Source organism: Eptesicus fuscus, chromosome 6 (assembly GCF_027574615.1).
Source record: "Eptesicus fuscus isolate TK198812 chromosome 6, DD_ASM_mEF_20220401, whole genome shotgun sequence".
Taxonomy (NCBI): Eukaryota; Metazoa; Chordata; class Mammalia; order Chiroptera; family Vespertilionidae; genus Eptesicus; species Eptesicus fuscus.
In genome coordinates, this window is record NC_072478.1 from 106,349,489 (window position 1) to 106,372,601 (window position 23,113).

Here is a 23,113-nt window from a genome sequence, read left to right on the forward strand (position 1 = left end):
GTGTGAGTGCTCCAGGTGTGAGTGCTCCAGGTGTGAGTGTGCTCCAGGTGTGTGTGTGTGCTCCAGGTGTGTGTGTGTGCTCCAGGTGTGTGTGTGCTCCAGGTGTGTGTGTGCTCCAGGTGTGTGTGTGTGTGCTCCAGGTGTGTGTGTGCTCCAGGTGTGAGTGCTCCTGGTGTGAGTGCTCCAGGTATGTGTGTGTGCTCCAGGTGTGTGTGTGTGCTCCAGGTGTGAGTGTGCTCCAGGTGTGTGTGTGTGCTCCAGGTGTGAGTGTGCTCCAGGTGTGTGTGTGCTCCAGGTGTGAGTGTGCTCCAGGTGTGTGTGTGCTCCAGGTGTGAGTGTGAGTGCTCCAGGTGTGTGTGTGCTCCAGGTGTGTGTGTGCTCCAGGTGTGTGTGTGCTCCAGGTGTGAGTGTGCTCCAGGTGTGTGTGTGTGTGCTCCAGGTGTGAGTGCTCCAGGTGTGTGTGTGTGCTCCAGGTGTGTGTGTGTGCTCCAGGTGTGTGTGTGCTCCAGGTGTGTGTGTGCTCCAGGTGTGAGTGTGCTGCAGGTGTGTGTGTGCTCCAGGTGTGAGTGTGAGTGCTCCAGGTGTGTGTGTGCTCCAGGTGTGTGTGTGCTCCAGGTGTGTGTGTGTGCTCCAGGTGTGTGTGTGTGCTCCAGGTGTGTGTGTGCTCCAGGTGTGTGTGTGCTCCAGGTGTGAGTGTGCTCCAGGTGTGTGTGTGTGCTCCAGGTGTGAGTGTGAGTGCTCCAGGTGTGTGTGTGCTCCAGCTGTGTGTGTGTGTGTGTGTGTGCTCCAGGTGTGAGTGCTCCAGGGCCTGCAGGAAAGGGCTTCAGGCCACCCTGAGGCTCCTGGTCACCTTGGGGCCACGCTGTGGGTCAGGCCAGAGGGGGTGCCATGCGCAGGCCGAGCTCGGGAGCCGGCAGAGCGGGCGGCAGGGCTCTCGGGCTGGGAGGCCGGGCTGCCTCACCTGTGCCGCCTCCTCTTCCAGACAGAGCTACCGCCCTGGAGGCAGGGGGCCCAGCGGAGGAGGTTCCCAGTGCCCCGCTGGCCCTGGAGCCAATCAGCACCCCAAGTTCCAAGAAGAGCCCCCCAGAGCCCATGGACAAGCGGACCAAAGCCCCCAAGGCTCGCCCCGCACCCCCCCAGCCCAGCCCCGTGCCGTCCACTTTCACTAACTGCCCAGCTCCTGAGCCCTTTGGGGAGCTGCCGGCCCCCGCCCCGGCCCTGGCCCCCGCCCCCCTTGTCGCCGTGCCCGTCACCATGCCCGCCACCCGCCCCAAGCCCAAGAAGGCCCGGGCTGCCGAGGAGGCGGCCGGCAAGGGCGCCCGCAGGCCCGGGGAGGAGGCCGAGCTGCTCGTCAAGCTGGACCGCGAGGGCGTCATGTCTCCCAAGAGCAAGAAGGCCAAGGAGGCGCTGCTGCTGCGGGAGGAGCCGGCGGCCGGGCGCCCGGAGCCCCAGGGCCTCCTGGGCCTGGGCAGCTACGCCCCGGCCGCGGGCGGCAGCGAGCCCAAGGCGGCCCGGCCCCAGGCTGGGGATGGCGACCTGGCCCAGGAGCCGGGGGCCGGGCTCACGTTTGCGGACTCGGGGGTCCCCAAGAGCCCGGACAAGGGCCAGGCCGAGCAGGACGGGGCCGAGGAGTCGGAGAGCAGCAGCAGCAGCAGCGACAGCGGCAGTGGGAGCAGCTCAGAGACTGAGGGCGAGGAGGACGGCCAGGGCGGCGGCCGCGGCTGCACTGCCTCCAGCTCCAGGGCCTCCTCCTCCTCCTCCTCTTCCTCCTCTTCTTCCTCCTCCTCTTCCTCCTCATCTTCCTCCTCTTCTTCCTCCTCCTCCTCCTCTTCCTCTTCCTCCTCCTCCTCGTCCTCTTCATCATCATCCTCATCCTCATCCTCATCGTCCTCTTCGTCCTCATCCACCACGGACGAGTCTTCCTGCAGCTCCGACGACGAGGCGGCCCCCGCCCCTGCGGCCGGCCCCTCGGCCCCGCCTGCCCTCCCCGGCAAGGCGCCCAAGCAGGCCGGCAAGGCGCGCTCCTCGGCCCACTCTCCCAGCAAGAAGGCGCCGGCGCCCCAGCCCCAGGCCCCCCCACCGCAGCCCCCGCAGCCCCCGCAGCCCAAGGCTCAGGCCGGGCCTGGGGCCAAGAGCCGCCCCAAGAAGAGGGAGGGCGTCCACCTGCCGACCACCAAGGAGCTGGCCAAGCGGCAGCGCCTGCCCTCCGTGGAGAACCGGCCCAAGATTGCCGCCTTCCTGCCGGCCCGGCAGCTCTGGAAGTGGTTCGGCAAGCCCACCCAGGTAGCCCGCCACGCAGACGCGGCTCCCTGGGCTCCGGGAGCGGAGGCCTCTGCGCCGAGGACAGGCATCTTCTCTGTCCTGCTCCCCCGGGCTGGGCTCGTCCTGTTTGAGCATCGGCCACTTCAGGTCCCCGTGCTGGTGTGGCTGAGGGCTCTGCTGCTGGGGGAGTGGGGGGGCTTCAGGTGCGGCTGGATCCAGGGACTTGAAGGTTGTCCTCAGCCCCCTCTCGGATCCACCCATGCTCCCGGCCTCAGTTTCTCCGTCCGTCCTCCGACCTGGTCTTTCCGGCAGCCCCGCCCCCCCTGGGCAGCCCACATTGTCAGCGTAGACAGGACAGCAGGCCTGCCTCCGGGGCTCACGCTGACGTTGGTCCAGCGCCTTGGCGTGGGTTCTGAGCCCGCCTCTGACTCCTCACGGTGCCAGGAGGAGGACGGGGTGTTAGGATTGGCCAGACCACGTCCTGTGCCCGGTGCAGGGGGGGGGCTCCCACAGGGGAGCCTCGTGGCCCGGGGGTGGGGTCTGTGGGAAGGGCACAGCCTTTCGATGCCAGAAACCCAACTGGTGTCAGAGATGAGCCGGCTCAGCAGCCTTCGCGGCCTCTCACCCCGAACCGGCTCTCGCTGGGCCTGGAATGGAGAGAATGGGAGCCGTTTGTGGGACAGAAGCAGTTAGTGTCCAGGACGTCAGAGAGCCCGCCCCCAGCAGGATCCCGGGGATCCCGGGGAGAAAGGACCGCTGGGTGCGGAGGAAGTTAGGTGTAGGTGTCTCTGATTTAAGCATAAAAACTGCGCGGTGAGCCCCCGGGAGGAGCGGGCCTGCCTCGGGGCTGATGTCAGTCCTGCCCTGTGCTGCCCTGGGGGTACTCGGGCCCCCCTGAGACTCAGCCCTGGGGTGCTCTGTGGGCCCCTGAGACTCAGCCCTGGGGGTGCTCTGTGGGCCCCCTGAGACTCAGCCCTGGGGGTGCTCTGTGGGCCCCTGAGACTCAGCCCTGGGGTGCTCTGTGGGCCCCTGAGACTCAGCCCTGGGGTGCTCTGTGGGCCCCTGAGACTCAGCCCTGGGGGTGCTCTGTGGGCCCCTGAGACTCAGCCCTGGGGTGCTCTGTGGGCCCCGCCTGAGGCAGCCACGGGGGCTGAGTGATGTGCTGTCAGGTACCCAGCCATGAGCCCCCGCATCTCCCTACACCTCGCTGTTCTGTCTGGAAATGGGGGGTCAGCGCAGGCTGGGCCCACAGCGGGCGTGGAGTCTGCGGGCCTCGAGGCACCTTTGCCAACGCGGCTCTGGAACGGGGGCCGCCAGTCCCTCGGCGCAGGGCCCTGTTGGAGGGGTGAGGGGCGTCCCCCGTCAGAGCCGTCGGGGGCTGGCTTCCCTTCCCCCTCCCAGGCCCCCGAGTTTGGGGAGGGGCTGAGGCGGCAGGGCGGGCACGGCCGGGCCACGCTGACCACCGCCCGTGCCCGCAGCGCCGCGGCATGAAGGGCAAGGCCCGCAAGCTCTTCTACAAGGCGATCGTGCGCGGCAAGGAGACCATCCGCATCGGGGACTGCGCCGTGTTCCTGTCGGCCGGCCGCCCCAACCTGCCCTACATCGGCCGCATCCAGAGCATGTGGGAGTCCTGGGGCAGCAACATGGTGGTCCGCGTCAAGTGGTTCTACCACCCCGAGGAGACCAGCCCCGGCCGGCGCCTGCACGAGGGCCAGGTGGGCGCAGCGGGGGCGGCAGCCCGGGGGGGGGTCGGGGTCGGGGGGGGGGGCATCCCGGGGGGGGGGATCGGTGATGGGGGGCGTGGGGGGGGCAGCCCGGGGGGGGGGTCGGTGACGGGGGGTGGGCAGCCCGGGGGTCGGGTCGGTGGGGCCCAGCTCACACTGCCCGCATCTGCCATGCAGCACTGGGACCCGAAGTCCGGCCGCAGCCTCCCGGCCGCGCTGCGGGCCTCCAGCCAGAGGAAGGACTTCATGGAGGTAGGAGGGCGCGGGGGGGCGGGGGGGCATCTCCTCAGACCCTCGCCCCGGCCAGGGCGGCCCCAGTGCCATCAGCCTCAGCGGCTGTGTCCTGGGCTGTTTGCCACTTGGTGTCAGGTCTGTGTCTCGTGGTGTCTCCCCATCCTGCCTGTCGGTCTGTCTCTCCGTCTCAGTCTGTCGGTCTGTCTCTCCGTCTCTCAGTCTGTCGGTCTGTCTCTCCGTCTCTCCGTCTATCGGTCTGTCTCTCCGCCTCTCAGTCTGTCGGTCTGTCTCTCGGTCTCAGTCCGTCTGCCTTTTGATCGCGTGTGTTCTCTGTGTTCCTCATTTGTCTCTGTGTCTCCCTCGGTCTCTGTCTCAGGCTCTGGGTCCCTCTTAGTCCTGCCCTCCCGTGTCCGCGCTCCCTCTCGGGGTCTCTGTCTCGGGGTCTCTGCCCCGCGCGGGCGGGTCGCCCTGACGCCCCCCGCCCCGCAGCGCGCCCTGTACCAGTCCTCCCACGTGGACGAGAACGACGTGCAGACCGTGTCGCACAAGTGCCTGGTCGTGGGCCTGGAGCAGTACGAGCAGATGCTCAAGACCAAGAAGCACCAGGACAGCGAGGGCCTGTACTACCTGGCGGGCACCTACGAGCCCACCACCGGCATGATCTTCTCCACGGACGGCGTGCCCGTGCTCTGCTGAGCGCCGCGGCCGCGCCGCTGCCGGGCGGGCCGTGCACGGTGTACGTGCGAGTGTGCCATGGACACGTATGCATGCATGTGTGCGCACTCATGTGCACACGTCTCCAGCCCCCTCTCCAAACCCCTCGGTGCCTCCCAAGAGGGGGCCCCTCTCCGCGATCAGGATGGGCTCTGGGAAGCACTTGGCCGGCCGGGCCTGGGACCCGCGTGCGCACTGACTGACGGAGGCCGCTCTGCGGAACCACCGGACGCGCTCTGCGGTTCCTGCCGCTGTGGGCCCTCCCGAGGCGCCCAGTGCCCGGCCCCGCAACATGGAGCCCACCCTCGGCCTCCCTCCGGGGTCGGGGTAGCCCGACGCCCACCAGCCTCACTGACCAGGCCAGGCCTGCGCCGGGCACCTGCCAGGGACCCGGCCCCTACCCTCTCAGGATGCCCTGACTTGGGGACAGAGCCAGGTGAGGGCGCCCGAGCATTGGCCAAGCGCCAGGCGGAGGGGGCTGCGTGCCCTGAGACCCCGGCCAGGGCCCACCCGCCTGGTACAGACCCTCACACTACAGACAACCCCATGGTGCTGAAACCCTGGCGGCCAGCCCGAGGGAGGCGGCAGTTCTTACCTGTACAGTTTTATTGTACCGAGACGCTCCCCTGTATGATACACCTTTAAATGGAGTCCACTTTTTAATTATATATAAAGATAAATATATATAAATATATATAAATATAAACTTTTTAAAACTGTGAAAAATAGCTATGGAATTATAAAAAAAAAAAGCGAACACATTCTGACGTGCAGAATATTATTTTTTATTTCCTGTTAGATTGTGAGTGTCTAGCACCCAGCTTCACGGGCCCCCCTTGTCCCAAGCACACCCCACCCCCGCCCACCCCCGCCCCGGCCCAGGTGTACTGTACGCGCCCCCACAGGGAGGAGGTGGAGAGAGCAGAGGCCGAGGGGGGCCAGCGCCCCCAGGTCGGCCTGGAAAGCACTTAGCAGCCCGTCCCCCGGGAGGCGGCGGCTGTCCAGACAATCGAAGGGAAAGAAAAGCCAGACGTCGGTTTATCTTTTGGGGGAATCGTTGTTTAATTTGTTTAGTTTCTTTTGGAATTTTGTTTGTTGGCGAATTCTGTGTGATCTTTTTCATAAAAAGCAAAAAAGAAAAGAAAAAGCTGTAATTGGAAAGCACGTTGTCTGGATGGTTCCTTTCGGGGCGGGCGGGCTCCGCGGCGGGGGGGGGCGGGCGGGGGGGGGCGCTGGCCTTTCGGGGCACAGGAGGGGGTGTCCGCTGGCCACCATCTCCATTGGAGTTGACGGAAAGGAAAGTGTCAGCTGCACAGCCATTTCCCACAGTGAAAAGCAGGCGTTCAGCATCTCCTGTTCCGTCCATCGGGGCAGGAAGCTCTCACCCCAGTGCGGGGCGGGGCCTGCATTTTCTTTTTCTTTATTTTTTTAAAATATATTTTTAATGATTTCAGAGAGGACGAGGGAGAGAGAGAGAGAGACAAACATCAGTGATGAGAGAATCATTGATCAGCTGCCTCCTGCACACCCGAAACTGGGGATCCAGCCCAAAACCCGAGCATGTGCCCTCACTGGAATGGGACCAGGAGCCTGCAGCCTGAGGGCAGTCTCTATCCACTGAGCAACACGGGCCAGGGCTCATTTCTCTTTACTGATACTTGAAACAGAGCTCACATCGGAAGACGATGCTCTGGTCTGAATGGCCCTGAGCTCTGCGGGGGCGGGGGAGGGGGTCCCCTGCAGGGTCAGGGCAGGCTTGGCCCTGGTCCTGGCACTGCCACCCACCTCTCCCTGAGGTCAGGGCCCAGCTGGACCCAACAAGTTCCTGCCTGACAACCAGAGCACAGAACGATGGCGTTGAACCTGGCTGTCCCACAGCCACGAGCACAGGGAACAGGAGGCGATTAGAGGTTAAATGATTGAAACAAAGACCGGCCCTAACCAAGGCCCCAATAGGAAAAACCTAACCCTGTCCCTAACCCTAACCATAACCCTAACCCTAACCCTAACCCTGTCCCTAACCCTAACCCTAACTCTAACCCTATCCCTATCCCTAACCCTAACCCTAACCCTATCCCTAACCATAACTCTAAACCTGTCCCTAACCCTAACCCTATCCCTAACCCTAACCCTAACCCTAACCCTAACCCTAACCGACGAGCACAGGGAACAGGAGGCGATTAGAGGTTAAATGATGGAAACAGTGACCGGACCTAACCAAGGCCCCAGTAGAAAAAGCTTAACCCTATCCTTAACCCTAACCCTATCCCTAACCCTAACCCTAACCCTATCCCTGGCCCTCACCCTAAATCTAACCTTATCGCTGACCCTAACCCTCACCCTAACCCTCACCCTATCCCTAACCCTAACCCTAACCCTATCCCTAACACTAACCCTAACCCTAACCCTAACCGTAACCCTAACCCTATCCTTAACCCTAACCCTATCCCTAACACTAACCCTCACCCTATCCCTAACCCTAACCCTAACCCTAACCCTAACACTAACCCTGACCCTATCCCTATCCCTAACCCTATCCCTATCCCTAACCCTATCCCTGACCCTCACCCTAACCCTAACCCTATCACTATCCCTAACCCTAACCCTAACCCTAACCCTAACCCTAACCCTTAACACGAACCCTATCCCTATCCCTAACCCTAGCCCTATCCCTATCCCTAACCCTAACCCTAACCCTATCCCTATCCCTATCCCTAACCCTAGCCCTATCCCTATCCCTAACCCTAACCCTAACCCTAACCCTAACCCTATCCTTAACCCTAACCCTATCCCTATCCCTAACCCTAACCCTAACCCTAACCCTATCCCTATCCCTATCCCTATCCCTAACCCTAACCCTAACCCTAACCCTAGCCCTATCCCTATCCCTAACCCTATCCTTAACACTAACCCTAACCCTATCCCTAACCCTAACCCTAACCCTATCCTTAACACTAACCCTATCCCTATCCCTATCCCTAACCCTATCCCTATCCCTCACCCTATCCCTAATCCTAACCCTAACCCTAACCCTAACCCTAACCCTAACCCTAACCCTATCCTTAACACTAACCCTAACCCTAACCCTAACCCTATCCCTATCCCTAACCCTAACCCTATCCCTAACACTAACCCTATCCCTATCCCTATCCTTATCACTAACCCTAACCCTATCCCTAACCCTATCCCTATCCCTAACCCTATCCCTAATCCTAACCCTAACCCTAACCCTAACCCTATCCTTAACACTAATCCTATCCCTATCCCTATCCCTATCCCTCACCCTATCCCTGATCCTAACCCTAACCCTAACCCTAACCCTAACCCTATCCTTAACACTAACCCTATCCCTATCCCTAACCCTAACCCTAACCCTAACCCTAACCCTATCCCTATCCCTATCCCTAACCCTAACCCTATCCCTATCCCTAACCCTAACCCTATCCCTATCCCTATCCCTATCCCTCACCCTATCCCTAATCCTAACCCTAACCCTAACCCTAACCCTAACCCTATCCTTAACACTAACCCTATCCCTATCCCTAACCCTAACCCTATCCCTAACCCTAACCCTAACCCTATCCCTATCCCTAACCCTAACCCTAACCCTAACCTTATCCTTAACACTAACTCTATCCCTATCCCTAACCCTAACCCTAACCCTAACCCTAACCCTATCCTTAACCCTAACCCTATCCCTATCCCTATCCCTAACCCTAACCCTATCCCTATCCCTATCCCTATCCCTAACCCTAACCCTATCCCTATCCCTATCCCTATCCCTATCCCTATCCCTAACCCTAACCCTATCCCTATCCCTATCCCTATCACTATCCCTAACCCTATCCCTATCCCTATCCCTATCCCTATCCCTAACCCTAACCCTATCCCTAACCCTAACCCTCACCCTCACCCTATCCCTGACCCTAACCCTGACCCTGACCCTGACCCTGACCCTGGTCCTGGTCCAGACCACCTTAGGGAAGGAGAAGCCAGCCTCCGTGCTGTCTCGGGGGAACCCGTCTGACGTTCTCTGTCGTTTCTGGGGGTGCCGTTCGCTGGCGAATTCTGCGGGAACGGTTCAGGGAGAAGAAAAGCTGAGGTTGGGCAGCGCCGCCGGGACGGCCCTTCAGGGGCCTGCGGCTCCGCGAGGACGCGGCGCTGGGTTCCGGGCAGGAGCTGGGGGTCCCCTGCGCGTGGCCCTCGACATGGGAGTTCATTTAAATGAGAGAAAAGCTCGTGGCTGCACCAGCCACGTCCCCGCAGGTGACCAGCCGGTGTGGCTAGTGCCCCGGACCGCCCATCAGCGCCGAGGTTCTGGGCCAGTGCGGGCGGGTGTGTGTGTGTGTGTGTGTGTGTGTGTGTGTGTGTGTGGTGTGTGTGGTGTGGTGTGTGTGTGTGTGTGTGTGTGTGTGTGTGTGTGTGTGTGTGTGTGTGTGTGGTTGTGTGTGTGTGTGTGCGCGAGTGTATGTGTGGTGTGTGTGTGTGTGAGTGCAGGGTGTGTGTGGGGTGTGTGTGTGTGTGTGTGTGTGTGTGGTGTGTGTGTCTGTGTGTATGTGAGTGTGTGTGTGTTGTGTGTGTGTGTTGTGTGTGTGGTGTGTGTGTATGTGAGTGTGTGAGTGGTGTATGTGTGTGTGGTGTGTGTGTGTGAGTGTGGTATGTGTGTGGTACATATGTGTGTGTGGTGTGTGTGTCTGTGTGTATGTGTGTGTTGTGTGTGTGGTGTGGTGTGTGTGTATGTGAGTGTGAGTGGTGTATGTGTGTGTGGTGTGTGTGGTATGTATGTGTGGTGTGTGTGTATGTGAGTGTGTGAGTGGTGTATGTGTGTGTGGTGTGTGTGGTATGTATGTGTGGTGTGTGTGTGTGTGAGTGTGTGTGTATGTGTGTGTGGTGTGTGTGTGAGTGTGTGTGTGTGTGTGTGGTGTGAGTGTGGTGTGTGTGTGGTGTGTGCATGTGTATGTGTGTGTGTGTGTGTGTGTGTCTGTGTGTGTGTGTGTGGCCAGCAGCTCCTTTCTCTCTTTCCATCGGAGACTGCGCTCCCAGCCCGCTTCCCCCCGTAGACGGGGGCGGGGGGGTCAGAATGGCCCTGAGCCGCGCAGATGGGGGGCGGAGCCCCTGCCCCAGGGCTGGGAAGCTGCTCCATCGGCAGCCCGCCCGCCCCGCCCGCCCGGTCTCAGCCCACGTGGTTGCCCCCCAGCCTCCTCCCCAGTTCTCCTTCCGAGGGACCCACACAGGAGTGCCCAGCCCCGCTCCCGGGAGAAACAGGGAGGTGGATCCGTCACTCAGATCAGCACCGCGGCAGCTTCCCGCAGGTCCCGGCTCTAAGTCTTCGGGGCGAGGGGGGGGCAGCCGCCTCCTTGTCTTCCTGCTCCTGCATGGGGTGGGGTGGGGGTGGGGGTGGGGTGGGATGTGGCCTTTCCCTGACCCGAGGGCCTCCATCCCCTCCCTCACACCTGTCCAGGCCGCCAGTGTGGAGACCTCCTCGACCCCACCTACCCCGCCACCACCCGGGAACTTCCGGCTTGGGTGCCGGCCCCAGGGGGGAAGACTGGGTCCCAGCCCTGCCGTGGCCTCGTCCGCCCGCACCCGCCCGCAGCCCCACGGGCACAGACGCCTCTCAGACGCAGGGCAGGCTCTCTGCTTCGTCGTTTAATGGCCAGTGCGGTACAGTGAGTGACAGACGGGGTGGGACCCAGCGGGGGCATTGCCACGCAGTGTGGTGGGTGTGGAGGGCGGGCCGACACCCCGAGTCCCCTTAACTCGTACTGAGCCAACCTGGAGCCCCAGAGGAGAGACTCTCCTGGGGGAGACTCTGCCTGCCAGGGACGCGGGCCCCTCCTGGGCTTTGCTGGATGGGGGTCAAGGCTTAGGGCTGGAGGTGACTTCAGCCAGGGGTGGGCCCCCACTCAGACGGAGGAGCAGGTCCTGGGGCAGGCGGACCCCCAGGCCTGTGGCATCAGGTGGGGCCCGGGTGAGGGAGGGGTCCGGGTGTCCAGGCCGGCACAGACCGTGGTCTGACACTCAGACCCGGGGCCCAGGACAGCCAGGGCTAAGGCTGGGGGCGGAGGGCCCAGGTGAAGGGCTGGCTCGGGGCGGTGACGCTGTGATTGGGGCGACGGAAGGGGGCCCTCAGAGCTGACCTGGGGGTGGGGTCGCAGGAGGGACACTGGCTGGTGACGGCTCTCCCAGCGGGACGGCTGAGACTCAGAGCACGGACGCAGCCGAGGGCACAGTGTGGGCGAGTCCGGTCAGTCACGTCGAGGCTCCAAGACCGTGGCGGGAGCCGGGGCCGCAGTGATGGGCGGGTGGGCCCGGGAGGTGGCGGCATTGGCACGGGAGGAGGCCGGGCCCGCAGGCACGCAGGCGGGCAGGGTGGCCTCGGCTCAGAGGCCGGCGGGGAGGGAGGCGTTGGCGGCGGGGGCCTCGAGGCAGCTGCTGTGGGCGCCCCGGGTGAGGCTGTAGGTGCAGTAGGCCACGGCCGAGCCCAGCGTCAGCCCCGTCATGTAGGACACGGTCATGGTGTTCCCTGCGGACCAGAGCGGACCTGAGCGCCGGGCGCGGCCGCCGGGCGCACCCCCACAGACCCGATCCCCCGCCACCCTCCACCAAGGGCTGGGCCGAGGCCTGGCACCCGGGGCCGCGGGGACCAGGGCCGCTCCCGGGAGGGCCGTCACACGGGCCGAGGCGTGGAGGCGTCTGTCCGGCTGCTCCCGGGTCCTGGGCAGCTGGGGATGTGGATGGGCGTCTGGAAGGTGCAGCCGGAGCCCAGCCCTGGCCCCGCTCCCACCAAAGCTCCCTCCACCGCAGCCGATGGCCAGGGAGCCTCTGCCTGGAGCATCGGCCCCAAACGCGAGTCCTTCTGCTCCCCTGTCCCTTTCTCCCCCTCCCCGCCCCCAACCATCAGCCGGGCGGGGACCACTGTCCATTCAGAACCCAGCGCTCCTTCCAGGCCCCCCGCCCCCTCCCCCCGCCCCAGGCCCCCTGCTCCCCCCGCCCCAGGCCCAGCGCCTCTGCCCAGGGCCTCCACGCTCCCCCCTCGCACGCCCCTCTTCCTCCAGGCTTTGCTCAGAGGCCACCTCCTTGGTGACGCGAGCCCCGCCCCCTCCCCCCTCCCACCCCCCCCCCCGCCGCCCGCCGCGCCATCCCCTTTCTCTGCCTCGTTGTCGTTCTTAGTGGTCTGTCTGTCCCCCCTGCCCGTCGGCGCCGGAAGTGCACGATCGAGTTTTGTCACCACCGTGTCCCCAGCATGCAGGACAGCACCTGGCGCTCAGAGGCCTCACGACGTAGGCCGGACGCGGGAGTGAGTGACCGCAGACGGCCCCGCACCAGCCAGCTCCTGAGGGTGAGGGGCCCCGGGACCCTGGCTCCCGTGGCCCCGGGTCCCTGCCGGGCGGGCCTGCCGTCGGCGGCCGAGGGCCTACCTGCCAGCTCCCGCTGCCGGGGCGCCACCTTGCCGGCGGCCAGGATCATGGGCACGCTGCCGAAGTAGCCGTTGCTGATGCCCATGAGCAGGGAGAAGACGCAGGGCCAGGCGGGGTGGCGCAGGGCGGGCGCGCCGCTGGGGTAGACGCACAGGATGAAGAGCGGGATGAAGACCACGCGCAGGCAGGAGCAGCCCAGCAGGTGCGTGCCCCGCCAGGCCACGGGCAGTGCCGCCAGGATCTGCGGGAGGGAGCAGGCGGGTGGGCCCCGCACCCCGGCCCACGCGGCCTCCAGGCGCCCTCCTGCCCAGGCAGTCCCGGCTCAGTCCCTCCCGGTCCCCGAAAACCCCGAGCCCCGTTACAGCACCGTCCCTGCGGGGTGCCCGCACCCGTCCGCACACGGCTCGGGTCCCCGTCGGTCCCCCGGGGCCCTCGGGCGCAGCTCTGGAACCTTCCTGAGAAACGAGGTCACGGAGCCCAGAGGGTCAGGCCCCCAAACGGCAGGAACGTCAGGATCCTCTCAGAGCACACACCAGGCTCCTCAGACCTCCCGGCTGAGGCCTCAGGCAAACGGCCCCCCCGAGCCCCGCATCCTCCACACAAGAGGCCACGTGGCCGGCCCGGGCCCGCCCACCACACCCGCTCCGGCTCCCCGGGCCGTGCCCTCCGGGCCCCCTGGTCAGGGAGCGGCAGCCAGGAGGGCGGAGCTGCGCCTCCGGGCACAGGGGACCCAGGGCAGGTCTGGGGCCCACGGGGCTCTGGGCTCCCACCTGCACAGCCCCCCTCCCCACGGCCTGCGCCGCCCGTGACCTGTGACCCCCCGGCGGCGCACCTTGCCCACGAAGTCCGAGAGGTTGAACACGGCCATGACGAGGATGGGCAGCCACTCGCCCAGCACGCAGTGGCGGATCTCGGACTCGAGGCCGGGGAACAGGCACAGCGTGATGAAGTAGGTCACGGCGATGGACAGCATGTCGGCCCAGATGGCGCGGGCCACCGCGTACCGGTGCCGCAGCAGGGCTGAGGGGCGGGCTCGGTCAGCACCCTCCCCCCCGCCCCCACCCCCACCCCCGGGCGCCACCCGCAGGAGCTGCTGCCCGGCCACCCACCGCGGAAGGAGGGCCAGCTCCGCTCCACGCGCGCCCGAGGCACGTCGAAGCGCGTGTAGGCTCCCCGCTCGCCGGCCGTCGCCTCGTGGGCCGGGCTGTCCTTCGGGGACCCGCTGTTGGCCAGCGCCGGGCCTGGGCTCTCCTGGAGGACGGGGCGTGACAGGGTTGGGGGGCCCCGCTGCTCTTACTTCCCCAACACGGAGCTCCTCCCCGCCTGAGCCTGTCCCCTGGCCCTTCACACCTCGCTCCCCTGCGCACAGGCGGGGTCTCGGCCCTGGGCCCCTCCTCGGGAACCCCCAGACCAGGAAGCGGCCCCCGGCGCGGGTCTGGTCTCAGCACGCCACCCCCTGCCCGTCGTGGGGTCTCTGGGATCCAAGGGGTTCAGTGTCGCGGGCTCACGGCCGTGTCCTGGCCGAGGGGGGGACTCGCTGGGTCAGCGTCGTGCCAACGTCCTGCTCCCCCCACCCGCCCGCCAGGTGGCGGCCTCCTGAGCCGCATCCCGCATCCCGCAGGCGCCGCCCCGGACGCGGGGCCTCGGCCACAGACACGCGGAGCTGCGAGGACGAGCCCTCGGTCCGCGCGAGACAGGAGGCCCCGGGAGGAGCCTGGGCCCCGGCCGCCGGGGGGCCGTGCGTGGCGCGGGCGGGACTCACGAAGCAGACGTCCCCGGCGGCCACGTCGTGGTGCACGCGGTAGCCCCCGGGGCCCGCGGGGCCGTCGCGGGGCCGCACCGTGTGGTGGCGCACGAAGCGGCTGCGCCGGACCAGCAGGTGCAGCAGGAAGCAGAGCAGCTCGAGGCCGGCGGAGACCAGGAAGAAGGTGAGCGTGCTGGCCCGCTCGCCCCGCAGCAGCAGCCTGGTGACGATGCGGCTCAGGGACACCATGACGCCCGCCGTGCCTGCGGAGGGCGGCTCCCTCAGCCCCTGCACACCCAGACCCCCTCCCGACACCGCGGCTCCCGCCCCCGGAGCATTTCCCACGTGCCTGCTGGGCACACAGCGGGACGCAGTGGAGGGAGGATGCAAACAGCCGCGGGGATGGGGGCGGGGCAGCAGGGACGGGGCGGGGCGGGCAGGCACGCAGGCTCCTGTGTGCGGAGCCGAGAGGGAGCAGCTGCCTCTGTGACCCGGCCTGGCCCGCAGGGAGGAGGGAGGCGCTCTGGAGCCGCCCTGAGGCTGGGAGAGGGCGGGCGGCCTGGGAAACGCCTGAGAAGCAAGGGGGTGCCGGGCGCGGAGGCTCGTGGGCCGCTGCTCCGCGGAGAGCCGTGCTGAGGAGCGGCGCCCTTGTGGTACAGGAGAGCTACCCTCACACACACACGTGCACTGACATACATGCACACACAGAGACACGCACACGCACACAGACACATGCACGCAGACACGCACACAGACACATGCACTGACACACATGCACACACAGACATGCGCACACACACATGCACACAGAGACACATGCACACACACACACATGCACGCAGACACGTACACACACATGCACGCACACACATGCACACACAGACACGCACACACATGCACACAGACACGCACACAGACACACGCACACACACAGACACATGCACACAGATACACAGAGACACACACAGAAACACACACACACATGCACACACAGATGCACAAAGACACACATGCATACACAGACACAAGCACAGACACACACAAACACACATGCAGACACACGCGCACATACAGACACACACACATTCAGACACGCACGCACGCAGACACACACACAGACACACACACATGCAGACACACATGCACACAGACACGCACGCACGCAGACACACACACACATGCAGACACACGCACACACATGCCGACACAGAGCGCACACCACACACAGGTGTAGGCGCTCCCAGACCCAGGCCCATGCTCAGAGGCACAGCTTCCCGGGGACACGGCTTCCCCAGCCGGGCAGGCCCGGAGCCAGTGTGTCCCTGGGAGGAGCCTCAGAGGCCAGGCAGCCCGGGGCCGCCCGCCCTCCCCCGGGGCCTGCCCCCCTCCCCCCCTCCCCCCTCCCCTGCTCCCTCCCTCCCCCCCTCCCCCGGGCCTGCCCATACTCACTCTCTCCGGTCATCACGCCCTGGGTGTACCGCTTGGGCAGCATCCCCGTGTACCCGTAGAAGCTGGATTGCTGCACTTGAGAGAGAGAGAGGAGCCGTGACCCACTGGCCCTGCCGGCGCGGACACACGCCACGTCTGGGAACGCTGCGGGCGCGGGCGCGGGCACAGGACACCGTCAGTGCCACGGGGCGAGGGGCGGGGCCCAGCGTCCTGCCTCCCTCGCACCTGCCGCGGGGCAGCGGGCGCCCTGACCCGTCTGCCCGGTGAAATGACACGCGTCACTGCAAGAGGCAGAGAAAAGCCCCGGACGCCGCGGTGACGGGGCCCACGTTACAGCCGGGGCCGCTGTCGGCCTGCGTTGCTGGGACACGGCTCCGTCCACGTGTGGAAGGTGGAGCAAGAGCCAGAGGTAAGTCTGATTTTTAAGCTGCTGAGCTTCCTGGCTCACTTGTCACTGCAGCGTGACCTCTCTCATCCTCACCAACAGGCACAGGAGGAGGAGCGGGCGGGCTGAGGGCCGTCAGCAAGTCCCCCCCAGTCAGCCCTGAGCAGGCGGGGCTGCCGCTCCCTACCCCCCTGGGTTTTTGTGTTTTTGTTAAAATATATTTTATTGATTTTTTACAGAGAGGAAGAGAGAGGGATAGAGAGTCAGAAACATCGATGAGAGAGAAACATCGATCAGCTGCCTCCTGCACACCCCCTACTGGGGATGTGCCCGCAACCAAGGTACATGCCCTTGACCGGAATCGAACCCGGGACCCTTGAGTCCGCAGGCCGACGCTCTATGCACTGAGCCAGACTGGTTTTGGCTTTTTGTGTGTTTTTTTGTAAATTCAGTTTAATTGAAATGAGAAGAAACAGATTGACCCAATGTAGCTTGCAGTGCTCTAAACATAATTAATTCTGGAGTTTCTCAAAACCATCTGAGAGCTGCTGCGGGCTCGGTAATAACCCACCAGCACCTGTTTTTTAACACAGACCTGAGGGCCCGGCCGGGTAAGGACGTCAGCCTTGGTCTGCCCAGCCGATGCGGTGGAGCATCGACGTATGAACCAGGAGGTCACGGTTCGATTCCCCGTCAGGGCACAGGCCCAGGGTGCAGGCTCGATCCCCAGTGGGGGGCGTGCAGGAGGCACCGATCAGTGATTCTCTCTCATCACTGATGTTTCTAACTCTCTCCCTCTCCCTCGCTCTCTGAAATCAATAATAACAATAAACATATTTTTTAAAAAGCAGCCTTGGTTTCATTCACACCAATGGCTCCCTGGCGGAGGCGCCCTCAGCCCTGGGCCTCGAAGCTGGGCGTTGCCACGAGAGGAGGAAAGGGAGGGACCGAGCCTCCCACCTCCACACCAAGGGGGCTGGGGTGGGATGGGCCGGTGGACACTGAGGGGCTCAGGGCCCCCCCGTCCCTACTCCCTCCCCCGGCCCCTACCTGTGCAGCCAAAGGCCACGGTGCCCACCGCGGCCAGGTTGACGGCATAGGCCTGGTCCCGGGAGAAGAGCTGCAGCCACACGTCGCAGACGCTGATGAAAAGGAGGGGGCCCAAGGCCAGGAGGTAGCCTGCGGGGAGGCGGGAGCGGTCAGGGCAGTGGGCGGGGCTCCGCTCGCCCACCTCCTGTCTGCCAGGGCCAGGTGCCCTCGCTCTGCCATCGCCCTTCACACCCGGTTGCTGGGACGCCCTGGGGTCTGAGAGGGGCACCGGAAGCTTCCTGGAGGAGGTGCTGGCCCAGGAAGCCGGTGTCCGCATAGAGGAGTGGGAAGGGGAGTGGACAGGCCGAGGGGAGAGCTGGGCCCCGCGACGACATGGGGCCCAAAACCTCCCGGGGGCAGACAACACGCTGGCGAGCGGCCCACCCACCACGGCCCAGCCTCCTTTCCCAGCGAGTCCTGCACCATCCCGAGGAGGGCCCGTGGTCAGGCCGGGAGTGAGGGGCCGGGAAGCGGGGGGAGTGAGGGGCCGGGAAGCAGGGGGAGTGAGGGGCCGGGGTGAGGGGCCGGGAAGCGGGGGGAGTGAGGGGCCGGGCGCGGGGCGGGGCTGGGGGCGGGACGAGCGGCGGCGCACCGGCCGTGATCCTCGTGTGCAGGCTCAGCCGCTCCACCAGCGCGTTGTTGAGCAGCACGGCCACGAGGGCCACCAGGATGTAGGTGAGGCTCATGTCGAACACGATCGAGGTCCCTGCGGGGGGAGGGGGGGGGCAGCAGTGCTCAGGGGACCGTCCCCCCAGACCCCACCCACCAGGCGCCGCCTCCTCACTAGGATGGCCCCGAGGGCGCGTGGCGACCTCGGTCACTCAGCAGCTCACGGCTGAGCCAGGATTCCCACGCGGCGCCCTCTGCGGGGTCGGGGGGTCGGGGGGGGGGACGGGGCGGGCCCACCTGGGAACTTGTGGTGCAGGTAGTCCACGTCGGTGATGAAGCTGTTGTAGGGCAGTAGGAAGCCCACGCCCGCCAGCAGCATGGCGAAGTAGATGGCGTGGTAGCGGTCGTCGGGCGCCGGCCCCTCTGTGCGGACGGAGACGGCAGGTGAGCGCCACAGGCCCCCCGAGCCCGCCCGCCGCCCGCTCTGCACGGCTGGTCTCGGGCCTGCGTCCCCGGGGCTCAGAGAGGCCGAGGCGGGCGGCCCAGGTCCGCGGCCGGGCCAGAACCAGGCTGTGCCCCGCCCGCCGGTCCCCTCTCCGCGGAGGGAGGCGCTTGCCTTGGCCAGCGGATGTGACCAGGCGGCCCGTGTCACCCCGACGGCAGTGTACGTTGGGTCCGCGCATGCGTGGCCATGCGCCTCCCGCCTGGACCTGGGTCACGGAAGCCCCTCCAGAGGGGCCCCCTCAGCCCAGATTGGGGGTGAAGGGGACCCTGGCCTGTTGTTAAGGCCGCACCCCTATCTGCCCGACACACGCGGCCCCACGCTCAGCGGCGCCCACGCTGCCTCCCGAGGGCTCGCCGGGCCACCCCGCTCTGGGCCAGCACAGACCTCGCCCGCACCCTCACTCACCAGAGTCCGTGAGAATCGGGGCGCCCCTGGCCGCTCCGTCCCGGCCCCGAGCTGCCCCTGCGGCCACCTCCTCCTCCAGCGGGCAGCTGTCGAAGCTGAAGCTCGTCACCACGCTCCTGCCCGCCGTGCCCGGCTCCTTAAGGCGCTGGCTGCCCACGGAGCCCATGGCGGCCCGGGCTGCGGAGAGAGGGGGGCTGAGGGGCCCGGAAGGGCGGCCCTGCTGCTGCCCGGTCACCACGCCCGCACCCCGCCGTCCTCGCTGCTCACCACCTGCTGAGCCCTCCACCACGTGCTGCCTCGGGACTGCCGGGAGGCGGGCACGGCGGGGCCTGCACGGGGTGGTGAGGCGGGCACGGCGGGGCCTGCACGGGGTGGTGCGGCGGGCACGGCGGGGCCTGCACGGGGTGGTGAGGCGGGCACGGCGGAGGCCTGCACGGGGTGGTGAGGGGGGCACGGCAGAGACCTGCACGGGGTGATGAGGTGGGCACGGCGGGGCCTGCACGGGGTGGTGAGGGGGGCACGGCAGAGACCTGCACGGGGTGGTGAGGCGGGCACGGCGGAGGCCTGCACGGGGTGGTGAGGGGGGCACGGCAGAGACCTGCACGGGGTGATGAGGTGGGCACGGCAGAGACCTGCACGGGGTGGTGAGGGGGGCACGGCAGGGCCTGCACGGGGTGGCGCGGGCGGCACGAGGGAAATAGATGGAGGGGGAAGCATTTGGAGGTTTGATGCCCGGGCTGGGCGAGCAGTCAGAACAGACGGCACCACTGAGCGCAGGGGCCGCCAGGGCCCTCGGGAAGGAGGGGCCCCCGTCACTCATTTCGCAGCGAGGAGCGTGAGCATTGGGGTGACGCCCTACCCCGCCAGCCGGTCTCACAGGCGGTAGCCGGGAGCCCCGAGGCAAACCCAGGCCCGTGGGCACGGAGCCCTCACAGCCGCCCAGGGACCGACCCCGTCACCGGCAGCAAGTCCTTCCTCTGGCCTCGCCCTCAGAAAGGAGCTGATGATCCGCGAGGGAGAGACCCCGGGCGCCCCTGCCACCCCGCAGCCTGGCCCTGCCCACCTGTGTGGGGGGTAGTTTGTTAAAGTGTTTACCCACCTGTTTCTCTAACGACCTTATTCGCTTATCGACCGCAAAATGGATTGTGCTCACTGGAGAGAGAGAGAGAGAGAGATCTATGTGAGAGACACATGACTGGCTGCCTCCTGCACGCGCCCTGACTGGGGCCAGGGATGGAACCTGCAATCCAGGTACATGTCCTTGACCGGGATTCGAACCCGCGACCTTTTGGTGCTCTGGCCGACACTCTAACCACTGAGCCACCGGCCAGGGCACCACTCACTTCCCTTTCTGCCTGCGCGTTTCCTGCAGCTCCCCTGCCTCAGTTTACCCACTCCCTAGCCTCCAGGTTGGTCCTAGGGGTGGGGCAATTCTGCCCCCCAGATGGCACTGGCCGGCTGGTGGGCACCACAAGCTGTGAGCAAGGGGAGGGGGCTTCCCCCTCTGGCGGCTGGGAAGCCAGACGCCCCCCACGGGACTTCTTCTCCCTGAGCCCCGCCTGGGCCTCCGCCACCGAGCAGGGCCTGGGTTCGGAGGACGGGCCTTGGGCAGGGTCTCCCCCTGGAGGCCTCGGTGCCCACCAGCTCCCCCGCAGACGTGAGGGGCTGGGACGGGGCCAGCGGCAGAGCGGCAGCTGCCGGCATGGGTGCTCTGCCGCTCCACCTGCTGGGGATGGAGGCCCAGCCCTGCAGGCCGCCTGCACCCCGACCCAGGGCTGCTCAGCAGAGTCTGGAGACACCCAGCGGACACGCCAGGCCTCCGCGTGAGGCCTCTGCCGGCTGACAGGCTGTGCCACGGGGGAAGGCGATGGCTCAGCATCCAGCCAGGAGGGGCCGTCCTGCCTGGCTCAGGGGGAAGCAGGCAGCCGCCACGCACACGGGGGCCCCGGCCTCCATCCCCACGCGCTTCCCAGACCCCTCCTGGAGGCGGGGGGCCCCGACTCCCCTGCTGTTAACCCATGGCCCTAACACGACATCATGGCCTGGGCAGGGCCTGGCTGCACAGGTGGTGGCAGGGGGTGCACTGAGGAGGCGCCCCCACCTCTCCCGCCACAGGCCTCCAGTCCCCCTCCCAGGTCCTCAGGCTCAGAGCCTCAGGTTGCCCCAGCCGCCCCCCCTCCCCAGCCCCCCTTTAATTAAAATGGAGAGCATGCCCAGGGGCTGAAAGAGGCAAGCCTGGACGGGGCTCTCCTCTGCCCCCCACTCCCCTTGGGACCCCTCCATGCCCGCCAGGGAGCCCTGAGAGGCCACAGGCCACCCCTGGGCCTCAGTTTCCCCACCTCCCAGCTGTGGACAAGGAAGGAGGCGTGCCTCCCGAGCAGGGTGGCTCCAGGGAAGGCGGGCTCAGGGAGGCACAGCGGGGCCCCAGGGCACCAGCCCGTCCCCACACCCGGCTCCTGCCGCACTCGGTGGGAGGGCAGCTGGGGCAGGGCCACGCCCAGGGGCTGTGCCGCTGACCCCCTGGTCCGGTTTCGCTGTAACTGAGCGGACGCTGGCTCTGAGTGTGCCCTGGGCACTGGGAGTGTAGGATGCCCGGACCTCCGTCCAGGCTGACCCCTCAGGGGCTGCTCCACCCCCAGAGCCGTCCCCACGGAGGGGCCAGGGGCCTGGACTGTGGAGAGCCAGCCGGCAGGGCCTCCTGGCCTCGCACCCGTGGCCGCAGCCTGGGCAGCTGGACGCCCGCCCCGTGCCCAGGCCGGCGAGGAGCTCTCTGCTGCTCTTCCCACCGCCAGCCTCGCAGACCGCCCCCCAAACCTGCCCAAGGAAAGTGGGCTCATGCTCTGGTCACCCCTTTCTGGAGCCTCCTAGGGCAGCTGCGCGCACGCCTGCCCGGCGCTGGCTGGAGCCGGAGCCGGAGCCGCCCCTGGTCCCTGCAGCTGCGGGCTCCCAGCACCGCGCCCCCCGCCCCCCTGTCTGCCCGGCCCCACCAGCAACAAAGTTGGCTCCCAGGCCCCCCGACCCGCCAAGGACAGACCCCCCACTGCGAGGTGCCCCCCCGCCCTCTGGCGCACAGGCCCCGCCTCTGCCAGCGGCCTTTCCGGGAGCCCCGGGAGGGGGTGCTGGTGGGAGGGGCGAGATGGAGAGAGGGGCCGGGGAGACGCAGGTGGAGGGACCCTGCGCCCGCGCCCGTGCCGCGGAGGAGGCGGCGCCCAGCCCCCAGCAGGGCCGGCCCGGGGCCCCGCTCGCGGCCGGGCCGATGGGGGGAGGGCGGGGGGCTGGCCCGGCCGGGACCCCGGACGCGGCGGGGTGGGAGGCCCCCTTCCCGGGACAGGGCGTGGGGTGGTGGGGACTCAGGGTCCCCGGGTCACGTGCCCGCGTCCCCGGACTTGGCGGCGGAGTGGGGCCGCGCGCGCCGCAGACAAAGGCTCCGACAGGTCCCCGCATCCCGGCCCCGCCCGCCGCCGCCTCCGCGGTCCCCGCTCACCTCGGCCCGGCCCGGCCCGGGGTCCCCGGCGCGCCCGACCCGTCTGCGCCCGTCGCCCCCGCGCCGGGACCCCTGGGCGCTCGCGCCCCCCACCCCGACCCCGCACCCCGCCTCCCGCCTCGGGCCGGGCGCCGCCGGCGTCCTGCGTGGGTCCCGGTCACCGGCCCCAGGTCGGCGTGCGTGTCCGGGGGCGCAGAGGCAGCGGCGAGCACAGCCGGGGGCCCCGCGCTCCGCCCCCCGCGGAGCCCCGCCCGCCCGCCGCCCCATCCCCGCCCCGCCTCCCCATCCCGCGGCTCCGCAGGGCGGGCGGGGCGGAGGCTGAGGTCTCCCGGACCCCGCAGCCCGGAGCGGGTGTAGCGGCGGCGACCCGGTGACCTGGCTGACCCAGCCCCCCCCCCCCCCAGGCCTGGGGCACCCCGCCTCCCGCCCCAGGTCCGCAGGGAGGAGACGACCGCGCGGGTGGGTGAGCGGGACAGGCCCCGGACAGGCTCAGTTTGGAAGCCCCTGCGCTGGGGACCCCGGGACCCCGTCAGGTTCAGGGGCTGCGGCGGCCCCGTGCTCCCCGTCTGCCCGGGCTGAGGCTGTGCACGGGCATCAGCTGAGCCCCCTCTCCGCCCAGAGCGTCACCTGGGGGGGTTCCCGCAGGTGCGTGCCAGGCGCCCTCCCCTCACGCTCCACCAGACCAGCTCCTCCTCCTGCCTTAGAGCCCGGCATCACCCGGGAGCCCCCCAGCACCCCCACCCCAGCCCCCCCAGCCCCCCTCCCAGCCCCCCAGCCCCCAGCCGCCTCTGCCTGAGCTGCGGTCAGCACCTGCTCACCGGGCTGTGCCCAGAGCAAAGGCCCGGCCCCCGGCGGCCTGGCAGACAGCAGGGCCCGATGTTTGCGGGTGACGTGGCGGCCGGGACCCCGCCTGTGTGCGCGGTGGGGCGTGTCCCCCGCACTCTGGTCCAGGGGCCGTCACTGGTTTTCAATGCCCCCTGAGGGCATTTCCCCATTGATCTTCAGAGGGAAAGACAGAAATATCCACGTGTTGGATCGGTTGCCACCTACCTGCACGTGCCCGGACCAGGGCCCGGGCCAGGGAGGAG

The 23,113-nt window shown here is 66.9% G+C and overlaps 2 protein-coding genes across 9 annotated transcripts in view; one reads left to right on the plus strand and one right to left on the minus strand.

Annotated features, from left to right (window-relative positions):
• TNRC18 (trinucleotide repeat containing 18) overlaps positions 1-6,095 on the plus strand; it is a 76,499-nt gene extending 70,404 nt beyond the window's left edge. For all 4 annotated transcript variants that reach the window (XM_054718164.1, XM_054718167.1, XM_054718166.1 and 1 more), the window contains 4 exons: positions 983-2,283; positions 3,741-3,977; positions 4,164-4,238; positions 4,710-6,095. In XM_054718164.1, coding sequence (XP_054574139.1) covers positions 983-2,283; positions 3,741-3,977; positions 4,164-4,238; positions 4,710-4,916 — 1,820 coding nt within the window. In that variant the 3' untranslated portion in view covers positions 4,917-6,095. The remainder of the gene's footprint in view (positions 1-982; positions 2,284-3,740; positions 3,978-4,163; positions 4,239-4,709) is intronic.
• A 4,480-nt stretch (positions 6,096-10,575) lies between these two features.
• SLC29A4 (solute carrier family 29 member 4) lies at positions 10,576-22,096 on the minus strand. Of its 5 annotated transcripts, none has more exons than XM_054718197.1 (12): positions 22,026-22,096; positions 19,641-19,693; positions 18,542-18,718; positions 17,929-18,054; positions 17,615-17,728; positions 16,984-17,112; positions 15,549-15,618; positions 14,196-14,362; positions 13,465-13,606; positions 13,188-13,375; positions 12,356-12,596; positions 10,576-11,460 (listed from the first exon to the last, which is right to left on the minus strand). In XM_054718197.1, exons 3-12 carry the CDS (start codon positions 18,705-18,707, stop codon positions 11,187-11,189), a joined length of 1,617 nt encoding a protein of 538 aa, XP_054574172.1. In that variant the 5' UTR covers positions 18,708-18,718; positions 19,641-19,693; positions 22,026-22,096; the 3' UTR covers positions 10,576-11,186. The 5 variants fall into 5 exon arrangements, with proteins under 5 accessions (XP_054574172.1, XP_054574171.1, XP_054574175.1 ...); XM_054718196.1 differs by having other exon boundaries at positions 14,118-14,362; XM_054718199.1 differs by having other exon boundaries at positions 11,249-11,460; positions 15,549-15,623.
• Positions 22,097-23,113: the final 1,017 nt, after the last annotated feature.

What these genes read in the sequence shown, in the direction of transcription:
- SLC29A4 (XM_054718196.1), bottom strand. Translation starts at nt 18,707, where the DNA reads ATGGGCTCCGTGGGCAGCCAGCGCCTTAAGGAGCCGGGCACGGCGGGC. An exon ending in CCCGATTCTCACGGACTCTG is followed by an intron (nt 18,055 to 18,541) that starts GTGAGTGAGGGT and finishes CCGTCCGCACAG; the next exon opens with AGGGGCCGGCGCCCGACGAC. An exon ending in TCTCGGACTTCGTGGGCAAG is followed by an intron (nt 12,597 to 13,187) that starts GTGCGCCGCCGG and finishes TCCCTCCCGCAG; the next exon opens with ATCCTGGCGGCACTGCCCGT.